The sequence below is a fragment of the Pteronotus mesoamericanus genome, unplaced genomic scaffold (genome assembly GCF_021234165.1).
Source record: "Pteronotus mesoamericanus isolate MK-2021 breed Mesoamerican mustached bat unplaced genomic scaffold, CSHL_Meso_final scaffold_83, whole genome shotgun sequence".
In the NCBI taxonomy this organism is placed as follows: Eukaryota; Metazoa; Chordata; class Mammalia; order Chiroptera; family Mormoopidae; genus Pteronotus; species Pteronotus mesoamericanus.
The window spans coordinates 540,633-561,329 of NW_026555328.1; the positions used below are offsets into that span (position 1 = coordinate 540,633).

General features: G+C 57.4%; 1 protein-coding gene across 1 annotated transcript; it reads right to left on the reverse strand.

Annotated features, from left to right (window-relative positions):
- Nucleotides 1-7,194: 7,194 nt before the first annotated feature.
- Nucleotides 7,195-8,073, reverse strand: LRRC10B (leucine rich repeat containing 10B). Its single transcript, XM_054563669.1, has one exon. It carries the CDS (start codon nucleotides 8,071-8,073, stop codon nucleotides 7,195-7,197), a length of 879 nt encoding a protein of 292 aa, XP_054419644.1.
- Between the last annotated feature and the right edge of the window lie 12,624 nt (nucleotides 8,074-20,697).

Sequence of the window (20,697 nt, forward strand, 5' to 3'; positions counted from 1 at the left end):
CTCCCTTGGGGCCCCAAGCCCCCACCAGCTCTTCCCTAACACCTGTATCCAGAAACACTTTATTCATCACAGATCTCATAGCCCAGCCCCACTGGCCATATCCTACATGATTCCCAGATTCCTCCCCCTTTTTCATCTCTCCCTGTCTGCAGACCCCGCCCCCGCCCCACACGCATTCCTCCACCCCTCCGTGCTCCACGTGCACAGACCTTCCTTCCCTTTCATTCCCTGTCGTGGTCGCTGGTCCTGCATTGCCCAACCTTCTGCAGGAGTGTCTCCTCACCTTCCCCACTGCTCCCCGTCCTTCAGAGCAGCTCCTTCTGCCCCTCTCCGTTCAGGTCAAGGAAGCAGGGGGGAAAAAACTCCAGGATTTTGTGAGTTCGGAGGTTGCCCCACACAGCGGCTGTGGTTTCTCCGCCTCAGCTGCTGCAGAGACTAAAACTGGCCTCCCCTTGGAGACAGCAGATTTCATGATGATTCCTGCTCCTAAGCCTGCTCATCCCCCTGCGGGTCCTGGTATTGATACAAGACAGCTGGTGACAGCTTCGAATCCAAAGGTCCCCGAACCCGGACCTAACATTCCCGGCACATGCCGCCAGGTGGCGCCCGGACACCGCAGTCGATGACCGCGGCCTCTGACCACACTTCTACCCCAGATGGGGCCGACATCCCAGGAAAGGAGAGCAGGACAAAAGCGTGGGTATTTAGGAACCATTCTCCTTCGGTAGGCTTCCGCTTGAGCTGAGCACTCTGCTCCATGCAGTAGACGGGTCACATTTTTGCCCATATCAAAATTTTCTGACATTGAATCTCACACTCCTGCCCCCACCCCTCCCCCTTGGATCTGGAGGAATATCATACAAAGTAGGTGAATCCCTTTGTAGAGTGAAAAGTGCTAATGTACAGCAAATAGTCACCCACATTCCTTGTAAATCCAAATTTTTCTCTATTGTAGCTTTGCTTAAAATGGGGGTCTGCCCCGAATGCACCGTCCGTATCTAGCGGGCGGGGGAGCAGCCCCCTGCGGCGGGGACAGGAAGGCAGCGACTCTGGAGGCTGTGGGGGAGCAAAGAGAGGGTGCCGTCTCGAGAGGTGGAGGGGAATCCTGTGCCCTCCACCCCGCGGGAGGCTAGCGAGTGAGCGAGCCCCGTCCCGAGGCCGCTCTCCTGCTTGTAGACCCCGGGGCATTGAACCACTTGGCAAAGAGTGGGCGGGACAATTGCAGCCCTTCTTCCGGCCCCACCACCGGACTCGTAGCCAATCGTGTGCAGAGAGCATCTCCGCGCCGAGTCCGTCCCCTGTCTGACCCCACCCTGGCAATTTGGTGAGACCGGCCTGGGGTCCCACAGCCCCCAGAGGCGCAGCCGGTTCGCGGGAGAGGGGCGGCAGGTGGTGGGCCAAGGGCCAGGTGGGCTGGCACGGGAGGAGGCGGGTGGTATGGGGGGAGGGCCGGGATGGTCTAGGCCTATAGGAGAACAGGGAATGGGGGAACTGGAGGATGAGGGAGGGCACCGGAGTCCTGCCGCGATCCCAGGACCTTGGGCAAATCACCCACACTCCCGGGGCCTCAGTTTCCCCATCTGTAAAATGATGGTAATAATACTTCACCTACCTCATAGGGGAGGTTGTGAGGCCGCTGTCACCTGACCTGGGGGTGAAGGCAGGAGAACTCTGAAGGTGCTACCCGCGAGTAAAGTATTATTACTGTAGCCTGAAAGCAAGGCCCACCTGCCCCAACCCCCACAGAGCCTCCAGGGATAGCCAAGGCCGGCCTGGGCCCGTCTGTCTCTTCACTGTGTCCCAGGCCCCTTCATGAGCGCCATCTATCGTCTTTGTGGGCGCCCTAAACTTAGTCGTTATCTTGTTCAGGTATCCTTTCTTGTGACCATCTCCCCAGGGAACTGCTGTACAAATTCCACCGCCCCAGGACCCCGCACCTGCTCACCGGTGCCCGATGCCAGGAAAACAGCCACAAAAAAAAGCCAAGGGGTCCCCCAGAGCCCCCAACCCAGCTGGGGCCCCAGGGGTGGGGGTTGGTGGCCGTTGTTTGTGTTGTGTTTGAGTCCTTGAGCGCAAGTGTTTTATAAAAAAAAAACAAAAAAACAAAAACCCACTGTCACAAAAAAAAAAAATGGCAGCAAAGAGAAGTGAAGAAAAACCGAAGAAGGAAAAAAAAGGAAAAAAGAACCATACAAAAATTTTCCACCACAATCACCCTCTAAGCCAGCAAGATTTCCTCTTTGCAAAATCATATTTTTGTGGGAATGGGCCCTGCTTTTTGTGGCAAGGCCCGTTCTAATTAATAAAGGATCGTGGAAAAGTAGGGCCTTGGCTGTTTCCTCCGTGGGTCCCAGCCCTCCCTCACCTCCCAGGGGAAGAGGCAGTGGGGTGAGTGGGATGGGGAGCCCGGGGCCGAGTCTCCCCTGCACTTGTCATCTTGGAGATTTGTTTTCACTGGTGGTGAGGCCCTTCCAGTTCTGTCCTCAGATCTAGAATATAACAAACCCACCAGCTGCCCAGAAAGCAGGGGAGCAGCCACACCTCCCAGGCCAGGCCTGAAGCAAGGTGTTTTGGGAGTGGAGTCTTAGTGAGGTCTGAGGGGTACTCCTGTGGCTCACCCAGTCCAACACCCCCTCCCCCAGTTCCCAGGGGACCCTCACCCCCCCCCCAAGAAAGGTCAGACAAACCAAGGGGGAGGGAACCCTCCACCTTCCCCATCACCACCTGAACTCTGGCTGGGCCACTGTGGTTTCAGATCAGTGTTTCCTCCTTCCTGGTCCCTGGGGAGTTCCCGCTCAATTGGCTCGACCTGTGGCTTCTCAGCACCCTTTCTGGGTTTAATCCCTTAGAATTGGAAAAGTCTCTTCAACTCCAAAGAGCCCATGGCCAGACCAGGCCTGAAGGAACTGGGCCCAGAGTCCTTCTTCAGACTCTCTGGCCCCTGGAAAAGCCACTTCCTTCCTCTAGCCTCAGGCCACAGAGAGATAATGACCATCCCAGGCCACCTCCCCCCCACTTCACCTGGGGAAGCAAGGCCTGGCAGCCCTCAGGGTGCTTCAGAAGGAAGGTGCTACCTCCGTTTGCAGGCACAGCGGGAGCAAGTGCCCTCTGCTGTCATGTGACCACCTGCTGGCTCCCGCCCGGCTCCCGAGTGAGAGGGTGAGGGGTGGCGAGGGGTGCTCCCAGGGCCCGGCCGGCAGCTGCCTCCACCTGCAGCACTAAGTACCCCCACCTGAAGCTGCCCATCTGCCTTCCTGCCCCATCAATGTCTGAGAACCTAGTGTAAACGTGCAGTTCAAAGGTGGTCATTTCTTTTGTCTTCTGATCTCTGCCCCAGAGATCGGAGGGAGCCCGAGGGTCAGGTAAGTAGCCCCCAGAGTGTCCCTTTCCAGAATCTCTGTTCCAGCTTTGTCTGGGAAAATGGCTCCGGAAAACTGGGCCTGACAACAGGGACAGCCGGGCCTAGCAGAGGTGGCAGCCTGTCGCCGTGGGCCCAGGGCCTTCTCCTGGACTTTCTGCCTCGTTCTCCTGCCTGTACTTCGTTAGGTGTCTCCATCCATGACTACACTGATTCACCCCTCCCTCCCTGTGCCTGCAACCACTGCGCTCTGGTGTTCTCTTTCTCCTGAAGTCCCTCCTGGATGCCACTGCTTTCTGGAAGGCCATCCTGGGCCACACTGTGCTCTCCTCTCTCCCCTTCAAAGACACCCAGAAGGACAACGCTGCACACGCTGTATGCCCCAGCCGTGGCTCCCCTGACCATCTGTGTCCCTAGAAGATGCCCCACTCCCTGTGTTTGTGTCCTGTGTGTATGTGTTGTGTCTCGTTTAGATTGTGAGCCCCCCCGCGGGCAGGGATCCCTGTCTGAATACATGTTCTGTGTGGCACACCTGGGTGTGCTAATAAATGTCCATCCTCAGAACACGAGTGCCCAGGTGTCTTAAGGAAGCTTTGGGACAGATGGCTGAGCAAGCCCAGGTGGTGGCCCTGGAAACAGGGGGGTGCTTCTGGGCGGGGGCCCCAGTTCCCAGGCACCCTGTTCTGCTTTCCCAAGCCCCTGAGGGTGGGCAGGAAAAGGGAGGCAGTGGTAATAAAGCTAGAAAAGGATCCAGCCCTGTCCCATTTCTACTGCTCTGCCCGCCAGGCCGCCTGGCTGTCGGGAGGCTCCAGGAGGGAGGAAGAGCAGGTTACTAAGAACTACCACTCATTCCGCACCCAGACCTGACCGCTAGCCAAGGACAGAGGATTGAGCCCTGGGTTAGGAAACCTAACACCCATTTATGGGCGAGTCACTCCCTCCCGGGGCCGGCAGCTTGCTCTGCGGCAGCCTCTGCCCTTGTCCTCCCGGTCCCCATGGCCTGCCTCCCTGCTCAGATGCCGGCTCCCTTAGCCCCTGCCCTGCATGCCTGGCACAAACACAGCTCTTCCAAGTCTCTCCTGCCCAACTCCCTCATGGCCCACGCTCCACTGAAAGACCCCGGACAGCTCTCGGAACTGCAGGCATGGCCTTGCTACAAACATGCCCCCAACATCGCCTCCCCTCCTCTCTGCTCGCCCAAGTGAGTCACAGGCAGTTAGGTGTAGAGGAGAGGGAACTAGGGCTCCTAACACAGTGCTCTTTTCATCACCCAGGGGGGGTGTGATTTCCCTGCCCTGCTCTCCGCACTTCCGCACGGAGACAGAGACCCTCAGCAGTACTCCCTGGCCAGGCATCAGCAGCCAGTCTAAGCTAACTCTCAACTTCCCAAGAGGAACTAGCTCCTGGTGGTGGAGAGCAATCAAGTAGCAAAACCGGGACCAGGCCTCAGGATGACCCAGGCGGACAAATCCCGGGGCCTTTGCCCCAACCTGGAGCTCTCGCGTGAAGGCAGCAGGGGAAGAGTTTCAGGGAAACCAACCGGCAAGGAGAGACACCTCAGCTCACAGTGCCAACAGTTATTCCAGGGTGACCGTGGCTCCCCCTGCCACCACATCCTTCTCCCTGACATCCAAGACTGGTATGAGGGGAAGGTAGACAAACCCCAGGTTGCGTGTCATCCTGAGCTGCAGATTCGGATCTAAACAAACCCAACTCTGTGTGTGCAGGTGGAGGCACCGCGCCTGGGGTGGGGGCGGGGCATGACTTACTCCAGGTCAGGACCAAGGCACTTCCCCCAGGCCATGACACGAGTCCTGAGTCCCGAGGGCAGAGGACACTCTTGTCGGCTGCCACTCCTGCCCAACCAGTGCGATCTGAGATCTCAGCTCCCCCTTCTAAGTTCCCAGATGCCATGAAGGTCCACTCACTCCTTGATGGGGCTACGACAGGGTGAACGCAGGCACCTGAGGAGCTCTGGGAGGGACAAAGTCTGCAGTGGCCCCAGGCCCCTCTTCCTCCTTGAGGGGCAGCCCCCTGCCTCCCCCGCCCACTAGCTCTTTCTGTCCATTCAGAGCCTTCACTCTCACAAGCTGACTGCTCCAGACTGCCCCCAACCTCCTCCTAATCTAGGCCCAGCCCAGCGGTCAGCAGAGCTTCTGGGCCAGGCCTGACCTTTGGGCCTCATATGACATCAGCCCTGTTGCCATGGTGATGGTGGCGGAGCATCTCATGGGAGATGGGCCTTGAGGCTTTACAATTTTTTCCCCTCTTTAAATCTTTAATATTCTTTTTTCTGAAAAAGGAGGGGAGAAAATAATACGCATAACTGTATAAGAAGAGACTAAGAGGGAGAGGCAGAGGAAAGCAGAGGAAGGGAGAGGGAAAGAGGGAAGAGCAAAGTCACAGTGCGGAGAGAGGGATCAGAACCAGTGAAGGAAGAGAGAAAGGTCAGCCCAGCTTGAGGGAGCTTCTGAAACATACTGAGTCAGGAACCTGAGAAGCTGGAGAAGATTAAGAGGGGTGTAGTTAGGGGGCTCAGAGGCGGATGGGGACCAGCTTTGAGCAGCCAAAGCCTGCTCAGCAACAGCTGGCTGGACCAGTCTAGTGCAGAGCTGGGGCACATGGACAGAGGGCAGTGCCAAAGAGCACCCAGGGTCCCCACAGCAATGGGACTCAGTGCTCCCAGGGCTTATAAATAAACAGGCATTGGGGAAACGCACATTCTTTCTCCAAGAAATGTGATTTATGTTTACAGCCAGTTTTTTTTTTCCTTACTAAAGAAAACACTATTATGGGGGGCGCTGCCCCTGACAGTGTCCCTGAGTGTCCCCAGCGCTGACTCCCTCCTCCCATTATTGCTTGGATGGGAAAGATCTGGCCCTGGGAATTACACAGTGAGGCCCCCCTCCTCACCCACTGGAGGCTGTCCCTGGTGACTGGAGTGGAGGCACACAGTGCTCGTCCCATGCCCCACGCCGTGCCAGCCACCCTGACTGTGCCCATTTAAGGGAATGGAGAGTGCAGGCAGTGGGAGAGGCGCTAGGCAGCTTCCCAGAGCAGAGCGCCACTCTCTCCGGTGCAGGAGGCCTGCAGGCACGGTGGCTTCTTTTCAAAATTGACAGCTGGAAGGCTCAGGCGGGGGGAAGGGAAGCAGAGCTTTCTCCCAGCAAGATTCCAGGCACAAGCTGGGAGAGAGAACTGAATAAAAGGCAGAGGTGGAGAGGCTGCCTCCTGAGTCCCCCCACTTCCCCATACAAATCTGGGGGGGTGGCCGGGGAGGGAGGTATGTACAATGAGCCCCAGTGGAGAGGCAAAGGCCCCAATCCCATTTTCTCACTTCTGCCCTGGGCACTGGCTCCTCCGAGCCCGGGCCCCTGAGCCAGGCCCTCCTCCAGGAGAAGTCCTGTCTCACACAAGCATGTGGTCCGCGCCGAGGGAGGCTCCTGCCCCAGAAAGGGCAGCTCTCCGGAGATTCGGACTCCAGGAGGAGGGAGGCTGGTGGGCACCCCTGGGCATCGGACTCAGCCAAGGTGATGATTCCACAGACAGTCGTTACCCTGGTTTTCCAAGAGGAAGCTGGCATCTCTATTGTGTTGTCAGTGGCGCTGCCTGGGACAGACGGAGCTACCGGGGACTGGAAGGAGCCCCGGAGCCCGTACTTCCGGTCTGACGACTGTCCAGAGACCAGTCAGGAGGCAGTCTGCTCACTGCCCAGGAATGTCTGAAGATGGCCCCCAGGCCTGCCTGGTCCTGCAACTCCCCCCGAGCGGCCCTTCTGCCCACCACTCCCGCGGACCTTCCCAGAGTGGGCGCAGTTCATCGCCCAGAACGCAGGCTCAGGTGCCCAGTCCTGGAGAGGCTTCCAGGGCGCGGAGGCCGTCCCCCGCGGGCCCCAGAGCCCGGGAGCCACCGCCTCCTATAAGCAGGTCTTCTTCCTCCTCATCCTCAAAGGCCCGCACTGGGCGTCGGGGTGGCGGCCGGGGTATGGGCTCGTCCCGCTCGGCCATGCGTTCGACGGCGCCCTCGCCTACAAGGAAGACGGTGTCGGCGACGCGCGGGGGCCCAGTGACCGGGTTGTGGTCGTAGGAGAAGACTCTCAGGGCGCGCAGCGGGTGCAGGTCCGGGAAACCACCCAGGCGGTTGCGGTCCATGTCGAGGATGTGCAGGCGGCCCATGCGCAGCAGCGCGGGCGGGAACACCTCGAAGCGGTTGCCGTAGAGCCAGAGGCCGCGCAGGCCCGTCATGCTCGGTAGTTCGGCGGGCAGGGAGCGCAACCGGTTGTCGCCCATCTGCAGCGACTGCAGCGCCACCAGGCTCAGCAGCGGCCGTGGGAAGCGCCGCAGGAAGTTGCCCTCGATCCAGAGGCAGCGCAGGCTTTGCAGCTGCGCGAAGTCGTTGGGCAGCGCCAGCAGCCGGTTGCCACCCAGGTAGAGGCGCGTGAGGCGCGGCAGGCGACACAGGCCGTCGGGCAGGCGCTCCAGTTTGTTGAAGTCGAGCGCCAGGATGCGCAGCTCGCGCAGCTCCTCGATCTCCTCGGGCAGCTCGCGCAGACCCGTGCCGCTCACGTACAGCTTCTCCAGGCGGCTCAGCGCACACACGGCGCTGGGAAGCCGCCGCAGCCGCGTCCCGCTCAGCTCTAGCTGCTGCTCGCCGTGGCGCAGCTGCTCCTCGGCGTCCGACGGCAGCTCGTCCAGCGTGGACTCGGCGATGCCCATGGTCACGGGCCCCGACCGGGGCCGCTGCCGCCGCCGCCCGACATCGCTCCGCCCTGGCCGCCCCCTGTCACCCCGACGGGGCCAAGGTCGCCTCGGTTCCGGGGCCCCCCGCCCCGGCCTGCCCCTGCGCCGGGAGGGGGGCCGTGCGGGGCTGAGAGGAGGCGCCCGCCTGGGGCCCCGCCGGCGGATGCGGTGTTCCGCCGCTCGCCCTCTGGCCTCCCCGGCTCCCTACGCCAGCCGACTGGCTGGAGTTCGCGCTGAATCGCAGCTAAGCGACCCGTCGCCCTGGCAACCCTCGACGCGGCTGCCAATGAGGCGGAGGGAGGGCGGAGTGGGGCGGGGCCAAGGTGCATTTCAGCGCAGGGGTGCTGGCGCCCGGCCGCGGCCCCGGCCCCAGCCAGCCTGTCCCCTCCGCTGGGGAGTCAGCGTGGGCCAAGGCAACCCAAGGTCCGCGCCTCGCAAGCTTGGAGCTGTACCAACACAGACCGCCATCCGACGCTGTCCACCACACCTGTCACAGCGAGCCCTTTGGTGTGCGGTCGTGTGCGCCCATACCTGCAAGTCCAAGAAGGGACAGAGGAACGAGGAAACGCGGGCGTGCGACCCAGGACTTTGGACGCGTAGTTCTCGAGGAGAGATTGAGGGTTTCGGTCACTGCCGGCCACTTACGTCCATCGGCATGCGGCTGGTCTCCCCGCCAGAGCCACTCAGAAGAGTAACTCGGCACAGTGTTACAGTCTGGCCCTTTTCAGGGTGGGTCACCGCGGAAGACTTTCGGGGACTCAGAGCCTGGTTCCGCCCCCTTCCGCGCCCCTGACACCATCGCTGCGCAGCAGGTTCCTCGTTACTGTGTTCACACCCTTATCACCGGCCACGTCCCTCCTGCTATGCTCAAAGTCTGTGTGTGGCCGCGGTGGGCAGAGGACTGGGACACTTAGGTGCCTTTGAGTGCCACCAACGACGACCACTTTAACTCCGTGACTCTTCTTGTTGCGCATGCTCCCACCAATCGCCCGGCCTTGTGCCCTGCCTCCCCCTCCCTTTTAGAGCCCTCCTGCCAAAGCTCCTGGCAGAAAAACTCGCTCCCATGTATTGCGAGCCTGCCGGGTGTCCAGCGCTAGAAGGGGAGCATTTCGCTGAAGCCTTGGCGACGTGCCAAAGCGGTAGGTACCCTCGTTACTCCAATTTTAAAGATGAACAAAGGAGGCTCTGAGAGGTTTGATTTGAGCTGAGTGACTCGCTCAAGGTCGACCCACTGGCTGGCGAGTGGCTGGGATTTGAAACCTGGTGGCGAGTCCCCAGACTGTGCTCTTAACCGTGTCTCAGCCAATAAGTGGACGCAATGATGACCGCACCTCTGGCGATGAATTTTCTCACAGCGGGGCCTCTAGCCTTCATGCCAAAACTACAAGGAAGGCATTATTAATCCTGTGTGATTAGAAGGAAAGTTACCCCAGAGGGATTAGGCACTTGCCTCCTCCTCCTGAGAGTCACAGTCCTGGGAGCAGCACCCTGCCCTCTGGCCGCGCCCACTCCCGGCCCCTCTGCAGGCAGAGGGCCTCAGCCAGTGCGCGGTCAGGATAAGAACCACACTCCCCGTCACAGAAGCTCCACAGCGCAGGCGAGATTGTCTCCCCTGCTGGCCCAGGGTCTGGCACGTTGTAGGCATTCAATGAAAGTATTTAACATTTTTAAAAAATAGAGGCAAACTTTACATACAGTGAAATGCACAGATCACAAAAGCATGCAGTTTGAGTTTTGACAAGCGTGAACACCCATGTAGTATTTCCATCACTCCGATTCCCTCGTGCCTCTTCCAGTCAATTTCCACCTCCGAGGGGCAACCATGACCTTGACTGACCTCTATCACCATGGATCACTTTTGCCTGTTATTGAATTTCATATAAAGGAAATTATTCTGTATGTACTTTTTTTTTTTTCCTCCTGGCTCCTTTTGCTTAGACACACCATATATATGTGTGAGATAAAGGAGCAATAGCAGTTGTCACTGGGCAAGGGATGTCATGGGGGAATGGGGGACACAGAGGCAGGTATTGCTCTGAGCCGGAAGCCGGCCCCAGACCCCTGTCTTGGGATGGAGGCTGACGAGATGCAGACAGGACTTCAGGTGGGGGACCCAGGCAGAGAGCAAGTGGAGCCTAGACACCAGACCTGGGGTATAGGAGGACCTGAGCCCTGGCCAGAGGGGCTTCAGTCTCCTTCCATACCTCACTGAGCCCCAATCCGATGCTCTCTCCCTTACTTATTTGGGAGAACAACTTGGAATAAGGGAAACCAGAGACCAGAAAGCTGAGGGAAACCCAGCCAGAATGATGGAGAGGATGAGCACCTCTCCCGCCCCCACCCCCTGCTGCCCCTCAAGCAGTTTCCCGAGGGAACATTCGCTGTGGAGGAGGAAGCCCAGCCAGCGTCCCCCCCCCCCACCACATGCTCAGAGCTGGCACTCCGGCATGAGGCAGCCCTCTCAGGCTCTGCCTGGGCCCCCAGGGGCCTCAGGCGCCCCTGCAACTCCGGCGCCAGCCTGGCAGAGCTTCCTGGGGTCAAGGGCACAGGGGACCAGCCCTCTTCTTTCTCCGAGGCTTTTTCTTGCTCTGGGTAGATGCTGTACCTTCGCCTCCCTCCGGGTCCTTCTCAGTGGGTACAGGTAAAATGTGCTGGCGTTTTGGGCCCACGCAGGCTGGCAGCGGGCAATCATGTTGATGAATCACGCTGGCACTGCGGGTACCCGGTCCTTGTTGAGGCGTCACTAATGAATTAGCTTCGTCCCCAGCACGGGGCCTCTCAGCCTTTCCCCACTCCTCAGGAAGGCAAGAAACTGAGATCTGGGGGTGGGGGGAAGAGGGGGGGTTCTGATAGCTCTAGGAATGGGTCCAGGCTCCAGCCGTCCCCTCTGCCCATCCACACACAGGGAAAATGCCTGAAAAGTCCAGGTCCCTCTGGTCCCCAGAAACGGCCTCTCCCTTCCTAACCATAACCTATAACTGTCCTGCCTGCCTCCAAGTCTGTATTTTTTTAAAGACCTTTTTGACATACAGAAAAGTACAAAGCTCTCTGTGATAAACACCACTGTACCCAATATCCAGCGTTGACAATTGCATGCATTTGGTCGTACTTGCTTTAAATCCATTTTCTTTTAGTAAAAGGAAGGAAACAGCACAGGTAATATAGAAATCTACTTTGTCTTCTGTCCCATGTCCCCAGAGACCCTCCCCTACCCTTACCACACTGACCCTGCCAAGGTCCCCTCTGGTTCCCACTACCCAATTTGGGGCCAGGGCCAGGGTGGCTGCTGGAACTTGAATAAGATCGTGGAATGTTTTAGCATCACAGGTCTTTAGAAAGCAAGGATTTGAGCCTATTAGAGCCAGCCCTGAAATGTCAGAGCAGGGAGGGTGCTTAGCTCCCCTGAGACACCACAGGCTCTGTTCAATGTCTGCGGGAAGTTGGGACCCTCATTCCAGAAAGATGCAGGCAGGCAGGAGCTCACCCAGGGAGGCACACAGTTCCAATGGCTTCATGGTCTCCTGGGCACCTCGTCCAACTCCCTCATTTGGCAAAAAAAAGAAACTGACAATATCCTTCCTGCTGTCCCCCACTCCTCTCACCTGCACCCTCAGAATTCCAGTCCTCAGGTATTCATTCAACAAACATCATGTCCTTACTCACATGCTTAGGTGCTGGAGATGACTATGAATGTGAACATATTAATAGACAGACGCCCTCCCAAAAAACACCTTGCCCTTGTGGGACTTACATTCCTGTGAGTGGAGATAAGCAACAAAAGGCATTTCCCAGTGTGTCAGGCAATGACCAGACCATGGAGGACATAAAGCAGGAGGGGAGAGGAGGACAGAGCACTCTGTAGAAAACGGGGTGGCTGGGAGTCCTCGGGGACAAGGTGGCACTGGAGCAAAGACAGGAGGAGGAGGAGAAGGAGCGAGCCATGCAGACAGATGTGAGGGAAAGGTGTTCCAGGACGGGGTGGCAGTGCTGAGACCCAGGGGCAGGAGCATGCTGGGTGTCCCGGGGGGCAAGGAGCCCGGGCAGCACGGGAGCATGGCAGAGAGAGGAGGTGCGGAGGGGGTGCCAGGACTACCGAAGACCTACGTGTGGCCTTTAGGAAGGCTTTGACTTGACCTTTGCTGAGGGATCACTAGGGGGCTTTGAGCAGAGGAATGATATGATCTTACATTCATTGCAGTAGGTTCCTTATAGCTGCAACTGCAAGAAAGGGGGGTGCACGCGCACGTGTGTTTGTATGCGTGCTGGAGGAAGGAGTCTGTGCAACTTGCCCCTCTCTCGTCTCAGTCCTCTTCCACACAATACTGAAGATTATCATTTTCTGCCCATCTTCAATTTATCTCATTTACTTTTCACTACAGTCTTGTCAAGCGGGTACTATCTTCCCCTGCTTTACAGATGAGAAAAGGGACTCAAAGAATGTAGCTTGAATCCCTTCCAGGGCACACAGCTGGTAAGGGCTAAGCCAGGATTCAAACCCAATCCATCTGATTGCAAATCCTGGACTTATGCTATGTCTCATTGCCTCTCTCAGCCAGGGGAAATTAGGGGAACCTCCCAGGATGCCCAAACGCTTGCCCCATCCTGCAAACAGCAAGAAGATTTCCAGGACTGCCCTACTTGGAGACTTTGACTCCAGGCCCCAGAGCTCTGTGCGTTTACCTAGCTGGGGGCATCCTAGAACCCACACAGCAAGCCTAGGACCCGCAAAAGAGACTCAAGGAGGCAGAGCAAAGAGGCCTCCAAGTCCAGGGGCAACCTAGGGCTATGATCTGGGCTCAGGGTTTGCCCCTTAGCAAATTCCAGGCAATTGGCCCAGAGCCCTTCATCACATAGCCAAACTCATGAGGCTAGCTCAGCCACTGCCACCCTGCTCCCCAGGCCCCCTAGAAACTGGAGCCTAGATACACCCTGGGGATCACATTCTCTGAAACCAGAGCTCTTAAGAGCAACTTGGCTGGTTGGTTGAAAGCTGAGAGTCCTCCCCATCTCTCTTAGAGGTGCAAGAGCTGGAGCAACAGAGGCCAGGTAGTGAGGCTGACTTGGTGCGGGGGGACACACCTCCATGCCATGGATGAGCACCTGACCATCCCAATGGGTTCTGGGAGACCTCCACACTCCAAAGTGGGTTCTGACATGATGGCTCCTTCCTCCTGGGAGAGACCACCGTGGTCATGGCTGGCAGCTGCTCTTATGTTAATACTTTCTTAGATCTGTGGCCAAGTTCAAGTTGGATCTTCTGCTCCCAGACTGCAGGCCCAGGTCCTGACCATGACTGCCAAGGACGCGCCTGATTTAGTCCCCTCAATGTGGCAGGGGCAGACAAGCGTCGATGATTTCTGTTTCCCTCTTTTCTTCCTGATCACTCAGCAGGCTGATGGGGTTGGGCCCTGGGATGAGCACTGGGCCAAGAGAGGTGGGCAGAAGTAGTAATACTTGCCATATCCGTGCACAATTTTCCACTCTTTTACTTTCTGCAGTGTTAAAGGTAGAAAGAAACTGGATCCCTGAGTCACCATGTGGAAACGAGTGATCTGAGCCACATTAGACCGTGAAGCAAATGAGAAATGCATTTTAACATGTTCAGCCATTTAGACATAGGAGCTGTTGATTACGGAATCAGCCTGGACTGACTAACACATTGCCTCTCAGTTTCTCAAACGCATCAGCTTCTTTCCACCCCAGGACCTTTGTACACGCTGGTCCCTCTTCTTCCCACTCTACTTGGCTCACATTGCTTATCCCTTGAGTTTTCAGCTGAAACCTTCCTCTGTCAGAGAATCCTTCCAGATCCTCCAGCGCATGTCAAGCTCCCATGTTACACAGTCCTGAACTCCCACATTTCTCCTTCAAAGTACTTATTCCCATTATAATTAAATAAATAATTAACTTCAAATTATTTGAAGTCTGTCTCCTCTGTACTAAGACACAGGTTCAAAGAGGGCGGGGATGTCCCATGGCACTCGGCTGCATTGTACCTACTTAACCAGTGTGTGTTGAAGGAGTGAAGAGGGGGCCTCTGCCCCACAGGTGCCCTGGGGCTGTCTGTTTGCTGGAACGTCTCACCCTCTCTGAACCTGGGTTCTCACATCTAGAGAATGAATCTGACCCAGGACCAGGGTGAGGTCGGCAAGCCACTTACCCCGGGCACAAAATGTAAGGGGGTGCCAAACCACTCAGTAAGCAAGATAATAGTCTAATGCAGTAAAGACGAATCAGTACCAGTGCAGCGATGCACCATATTGGAGCCCGTAGCAAAAGGAGAGATCCGTAGTACTAATCCTGTCTGTATTTAAAATTTTTATATTTTGTTCATCATGGATTTTTGGCATTGCTTTTGATTTTTTTAAATGATTGCATTAAACTTTTTTTTTTAAATCTGTATTACTCAGTGTTTTGGCCCTTTAAATTTTGTGCCCGGCAAAGTGTGTCGCTCAGCTCACCCTAGTCCTGGCCCTGGCATGGGCGCAGTCACCCTCCTCGAAGGATTACCAGGAAGCATCAGTGGGACAACAGGGAGCTGGGTATTAGCATTTTGAGACATTAGCTGCTGCTCCACTGTATATAATGTTTTGGTATCCGTTTTCCTCCATTCTTCCTATATTCTAGCTCTCCAAGAGAAACTCAGAACAAAGAGTCAAATCATTGGCTTTGAGTTGCAAAAGAAGCTTTGAAACCCATAGCTGCTACTACAGACTTGCAAGAACTGGCTTTTGAGAGAGAAATCTTTTTTGTAGGTCCAAAAGCTTGGCTTTGAACTTGGGTAGCAGGGAGCCGATGCTGTCATCATCAGCACCCTGCTACTTGGAGTGGGGGAACCATGCCTCATCACAGAAGTCATGATCCCACCCAAAAGGAGATAAATGCTCCTCTGGGAGGGGGAGAAAAGGGGCGGAGCAGTGTCCCTAAATATGGGCCTCGCTGGCCCTACCTGCTCTGGGCTGAGTCTGAGGGTGGCATGAGAAAGAGCAGATATATTTGGGGGACACCAGGGCAGAGAGGATCTGCATTTTCTTACCAGGTGTGGCCTGAGGATGCAACAGGCCTCCCACAAGCTTCCCTGACTTTCTGGAGAGGCCTCAGCAGAGCCAAAAGGGAGGTGAGGGAGCCCCTCCGCTGAATCCTCTACACAGCCCTGTGGCACAAGGGGGAATATCCGGAAGTTTCTGCACCTCCACAACGAGTGAGATATGACTGAGAGCAGGCTAGCGGGCGTGGAGGGGCTGCGTGAGTGGTCCAGGCACAGCAGCTGAAGTGTTGAATGTTTGACCCTGGCAACCAGAGGTCAGAGTGTCACAGTTGCTTCTGGGGCAGGTGCAGGAAGGACAAATACGAATGATCAAAGCCGTCAGAGATCACACACTCAGCGGAAGTAAACATGGATGGATGCCTCGCCTCCAACAATAAGCTTGGTGAACGCTGAACGCACAAAGCCTCCTGGGAGGAGAAAACAAAAAGGAGGAGGGGCCAAATCCCTGACCTGATTGGATTTGAGGCCCATTTGGACAAAATTACATTCAAAGGGGACTGAGTGGGACTAGAAGGAACTAGATGGACGTCTTTGTTCAATTCAGTTACAGAGAAACCAAGGATCATTTCTGAGTACCCATGAGCCTATGAAATCCGCACCTGCCGAGCACACGGCTGAGCAGGGGGTGCGATGCATGAAGCAACCACATCCGAGGAGCCCCATTAGTATTAGGGGCCTTGCAGATTGGTACACCATCAGGGCAGCTGAGGAAGGGCGTCCTTTCCAGCGTCTCACAAACGGCCAGAACATCCCTACGGGGTGTGTGAGGCCCTGGCATAGAGGATGTGCTCCACAAGGGCTCGTTCCCTTCTTGACATACCCTCATGTGAAGGACATTTGAATCCTTTGGGCCGCCCAGCATTCTCCTGTGCTGGAGAATTCCAACCACCCTACAAAACAGAGCCCACATGTCCTAGTGTGGAAACTGAAAAGGCTGGAAATTCACCTCCCCAGCTTCCTTTGCAAGTCCAATACAGACATGTGGCCTGGAAGCCACCTAGCAGAAGCACACACCCCTGATTTTGTATTGAAAATGAGAAATGCGAAGCTGAAGGGACCAGGCAGGATCCCTTCGGAGGACAGGCACCCAGGTTCTTGGCTGTGTAGCCTCTATGCTTTGTTCTTGGGCTCCCATGAAGGTTCTGTGATCTCTGAAGTCCTTTTAATAAATCCATCTTCTGCTTAAATTAGCCAAAGTTGGTTTTTGTAGCTTGCAAAGAGCTCTGACTGCTATCCACATGGCCAGGCTGCAGCTGGCTCTCCTAGGAAGCTTCCTGGCCTCACGGCTGCCCACCTGAGGCCCCCAGGTCAGCGATGCGTTGGGAAAGGTTTGTCCCCCTGGGCCAAGTGGCCCGAGTGTGCGTGCTAAGCTGGGTGGCCCGGGGAGGTTGCTCCATCTCTCTGGCTCAGGTTGACCTGCTTCTCACACAGTTCCTTCCAGGGTAAAGTTTTACGACTCAAAAAACTTTCTTGGCAGAGCCCTGTCTGTAGCAACAACATCTTGAGAAGCAAAAAGTATCGGCACTGTGGGGGGCGGGGCAGCTCCTGGGTCTGATTCCTCCTCTGTCCTTGCATATGTGGCTGCTCGGGGAACATTTCCACGGGAATGGGTGGCCCTCCAGATGGTCAGAGAGGAAACTGGGGATCGGATTCCGAGTTTCAGGCCCTCCATCTGTCTGCATGTAGCATACCCACCCTCCGGCAGCTCCCCACGCAGGGCTTCCCGCCACCCCCCGGCCCCCAGTTCCCACGGACAGATGCCTTTTCCCAGCTGGCCGGCTGTCAAGCCCATGAGCTGGTGACTCGGCGTGTCACCATGTGACCCAAACCAGATGGTACCTGCCAACATCAGCTGCCACAGTGCCAAGACGAGCGGCAGCCTCACATGTGTCTGTGTGCGTCAGAAGGGGGGGCCTGACCGTGTAGCACCTAGTGCCTGTCCCAATGTTGCTGTCCCATCAGCCCTTGGGGCTCCACACCCCCACAGCAATGCCGTCAGCACGGCACCCACCTGTGTCCCCAAACTTCCCCCAGAGGGAGGTCTCTCTGTGTTCTTGCTGAAAAGATGAAGGCCCACGGAAAATTTCCAGCACCCGGCAGGCTGTGGGGGTTTAATAAAGGTTAATCATCATCACCGTACACCTCGGATCGGTTTCTAGAATATCCTTGGAGAGGGGCAGGAAGCTTTTGGCAGCAGCTACAATTGACACCCACTAGGAGTGACTCACCTGAACGCATAAAGCCTGTTTTGCAGGTGAGGGGAGGGGCAGGCAGCTTCCAAGAGGTCCTGGCCGCAGCTGGCCTCAGGGAGGCCTCCCTATAAGGCCGTGCAGGTGGGTCCCCCCCATGCCTTCCCAGACAAGGGCGGGGCTGCTCTCAGAGAAGGGTCCTGAGGGCCAAGCAGGAGGGGACAAAGACCAGACACTCTGAGTGCCTGCTGTATGGCCTTGCTCAAGTCCCTCTTCCTACCTAGGCCTCTGTCTCCCCTGCTCTAACATCAAGGCAGCTACTACCTGTGCACTGAGCGGTTTACACGTCACCCCATTTAGCCCACAATGTGGGTACTGCTATTGACTTCTGCTCAGAACGCTCACGTGGCCCCCACAGCTGGTGGCAGGAAGCAGCCTCCAGTGTGAAGAGCTGAGATTTGAACCTGGGACGTCTGACTCCAGAGCTCAGGCCTGGACGGCTCCACTCCGCTGACAGCCTGGGCCCCGGTAAAGAAAGGGTGCTGGGCTGATGCTGGCCCGAGCCAGACGGGAGACTCAAGTCTCAGAGGGGCGAGGGGTCAGACACCCCCAAAATGAAGCCATATTGTCAGCACCTGTCCTGACCTGTGTCAGCACAGTCACCTGACAGCACAGAGGGGAAGGGACACAGCCAAGGCCAGTCCCGTCAACAGAGCTTCAGTAACCTGAGTAGCCACAGAGTGGGAAGTGTCCACCTCTCCTGCCTGGAGACACAGAGGACTGACCCAGCGCTGGCTCTGGGGCCAATCGGGGGTCAAGGTTGGAGCGTGAGGCCCTTGGGCCATGACAGGGGAGCTTGGCTGGGTTGGGTCCGAAACTGGGCACAGTATGAGCGGAGAGCAAGGGGGTGCCTGCCGAGAGAGAAGGGGAGGCCCGACGGGCAAATCAGAGCTGTCCCAGGGGGACCACGGCCAGGCTTCCAGGGGGACGGGCAAGCATCGTAGGGCCTGCCCAGGTGCGGGGACCCGGAGTGACCGACATCCTGGGGCCAGGGTGAGTGACAGCCAGAAGCCCTTATCAGGTGCCACTGCTGGCAGCCAGGGTTCATTCATTCAGTCACTCATTTGTCTAATATTTCTGGAGCACCCACAGATGTGCCGGGCACTGTCCTGGCCTTCGAAGTTTCCGCTGTGAACAAGACCAACGTGGTCTGTGTCCCTGTTGAGTTTGATAACCGAGGAGGGGGACAGAGAAGGACTCCTTAGAGTGTGTGATAAGGCCCCTGAAACCTGGCCACCCGCCTTCCCACAGGGATGCCCACCCTTCAGCCACACGTGCTCTCTACCCCCTTCTCTGGCCAAGCCTTGGTCCGGCCCCCCTCTGTCCTGGCCCCCAGCCTTGCCTCCCCGGGTGCCCCCGCCTGGCCACTCGCCCATGTCATGCAAGGCCTGCCGCAGGGGCCTGCCCTGAGTAGCTCGGAGGGTGGGCTGAGGCCAGGAAGCCAGGTGTGACTTGGGGATTACTCCGGCTCCCCGCCAGGCTGCACCGCTGTGGGCTCCGCCTCCAGCCCTCACCAGCAGGCCCCCACCCACCGTCCTCACTGGCTGTGTGACCTGGAGCAGTCCCTCCACCTCTCCAAGTCTGTCCCATCTGGGAGAGGGGAAATCCAGGCCCTGCACCAGGCGGAGGCTCCAGAACCACCGAGGCTTAGCATTGTCCCCTCCTAGATCTCTTTCCTGCTGCCCCAGTCCCTGGGTCATCCTGTCCTCACACAGACCCTCGGGCTGGGGCCCGGGACCCTCACAGGGAGGCCAGATGAGCTGTCTGGAAAGGGGCTGCCAGGGAGAGGGCAGGGGCTGAGGGATCGACCACGGGGGGCTGCCTAGCACCCTCCCCTTGGGCGGGGTCCACAGCTCCAGCTCAGGGAACTGTGAAGCAGCCCCAGGTCACATGGCCTGGAATCTGGGAGCAGGATGATGGGAGAGGGGGAGGCAACAGACAGAGGGTGTCATCAGGCTCCGGTGTCCCCGACACCCTATCTCCCATTGTGCCAGAGGTGGGGGGTGAGCAGGAAACACAAGCTGTAAGAAGACACCGACAGGGACAGGAAATGGAGAAGGGGAGTGTGGCGCGGGGGCGTCAGTCCTGTGAGTCTCTGTCCATCTGTTTTTGTGTGTCTGTGTCTGGCCTACGTGTGTTGATATGCCTCTAGGTCTGCCCACATATATGTATGTATGTCTGCATGTAGAAGCACTGTGGGTGTTCGTGTGAAGACCTGTGTTTATGTACATGCTTGTTTTGTGTTTCCATGTTTTCCTGTGTGGTTGTTAGTGAGTCTACGTGTACTTGTCTGCTCGAATTGTTGTATCCACATGTGTTTGTATGTGCATGTCTGTGGGGTCTGTGTGCATCTTGCGTTTGTGTGTGCTTTGGTGAGTGTGTGTGGCAGTGGATGGGAGGGCTTGGCTGCCCCTAGCATCTCCCCACCTCACTGTGGCCAGGCCTAGGTTGGGGTCCAGCCCAGGTGGCAAATCTCTAGTGTGGTGACTCACCCCTAATGTTGGGGACCATAGACCAACAAGCTCCAGCCAGACTGTGGGCTATCACTGGGTCCCGGGTATGGCTGGGTTTGTAGCTGAGAGACTCTGTCTCCTCCCCCTCTCCTCCAGTGCTGGAACCTGCTGGAGACGTCCACATGCCACCTGGAGCTCCAGCCAGGCCACTGACAGCTCCTGGACCCACCACTTAGGACGGCTGGGGACAGCCAGGCCCCAGGGCTGGCAGGGCTGCTCCCCAGACACCCGCCACTAGGCAGGGGAGGGTGGGGAAGCGGCTGCCGGACCACTGAGTTGCCCCTCTGCATGCTGGGCTGGCCTGCGAGGTGCAGGGGACGTCCTCAACCTAGGGCTGCTGCTGTCTTTCTGTCCTGTGTGACCTGGAGCAGCTCATGTACCCGCTATGGTCCAGCTTCCTCATTTATAAAATAAGGAGCTGGCACCAGCAGGGCGGCCGCCCACGGCTGTAGAGTTGCACCCTGCACAAACGCGCTGGGGAGGTGACAGGCGCTGAGAGGCAGCCCCGACTCTGCCTCACCGGCTGAAGGCCCTGGGCCTAGGGGAGCCTCGTCCCGGTTCTCACCAAGGGCCTGCACCAAGGCCCCAGCCTTTTCTAGCAGCCCCACCGCCCCCTGTGTTGGTATCCATGTGTCCATCCATCATGGACCCTCCTCCGTCTGTCTCTGGAGAGAGATCTCTGGGACTCCTCCTGCCCCCGTCCTCCCCTCTCCTTCAAACCACCCAGTACGGGACCCAGAAGGGCCCGCAAGTCCTGCCTGACCTCCCGCCCATTTTATAGACCAGGTAT

Excerpts from the sequence above, each read along its gene's own strand:
- LRRC10B (XM_054563669.1), bottom strand. The coding sequence starts at position 8,073 with ATGGGCATCGCCGAGTCCACGCTGGACGAGCTGCCGTCGGACGCCGAG.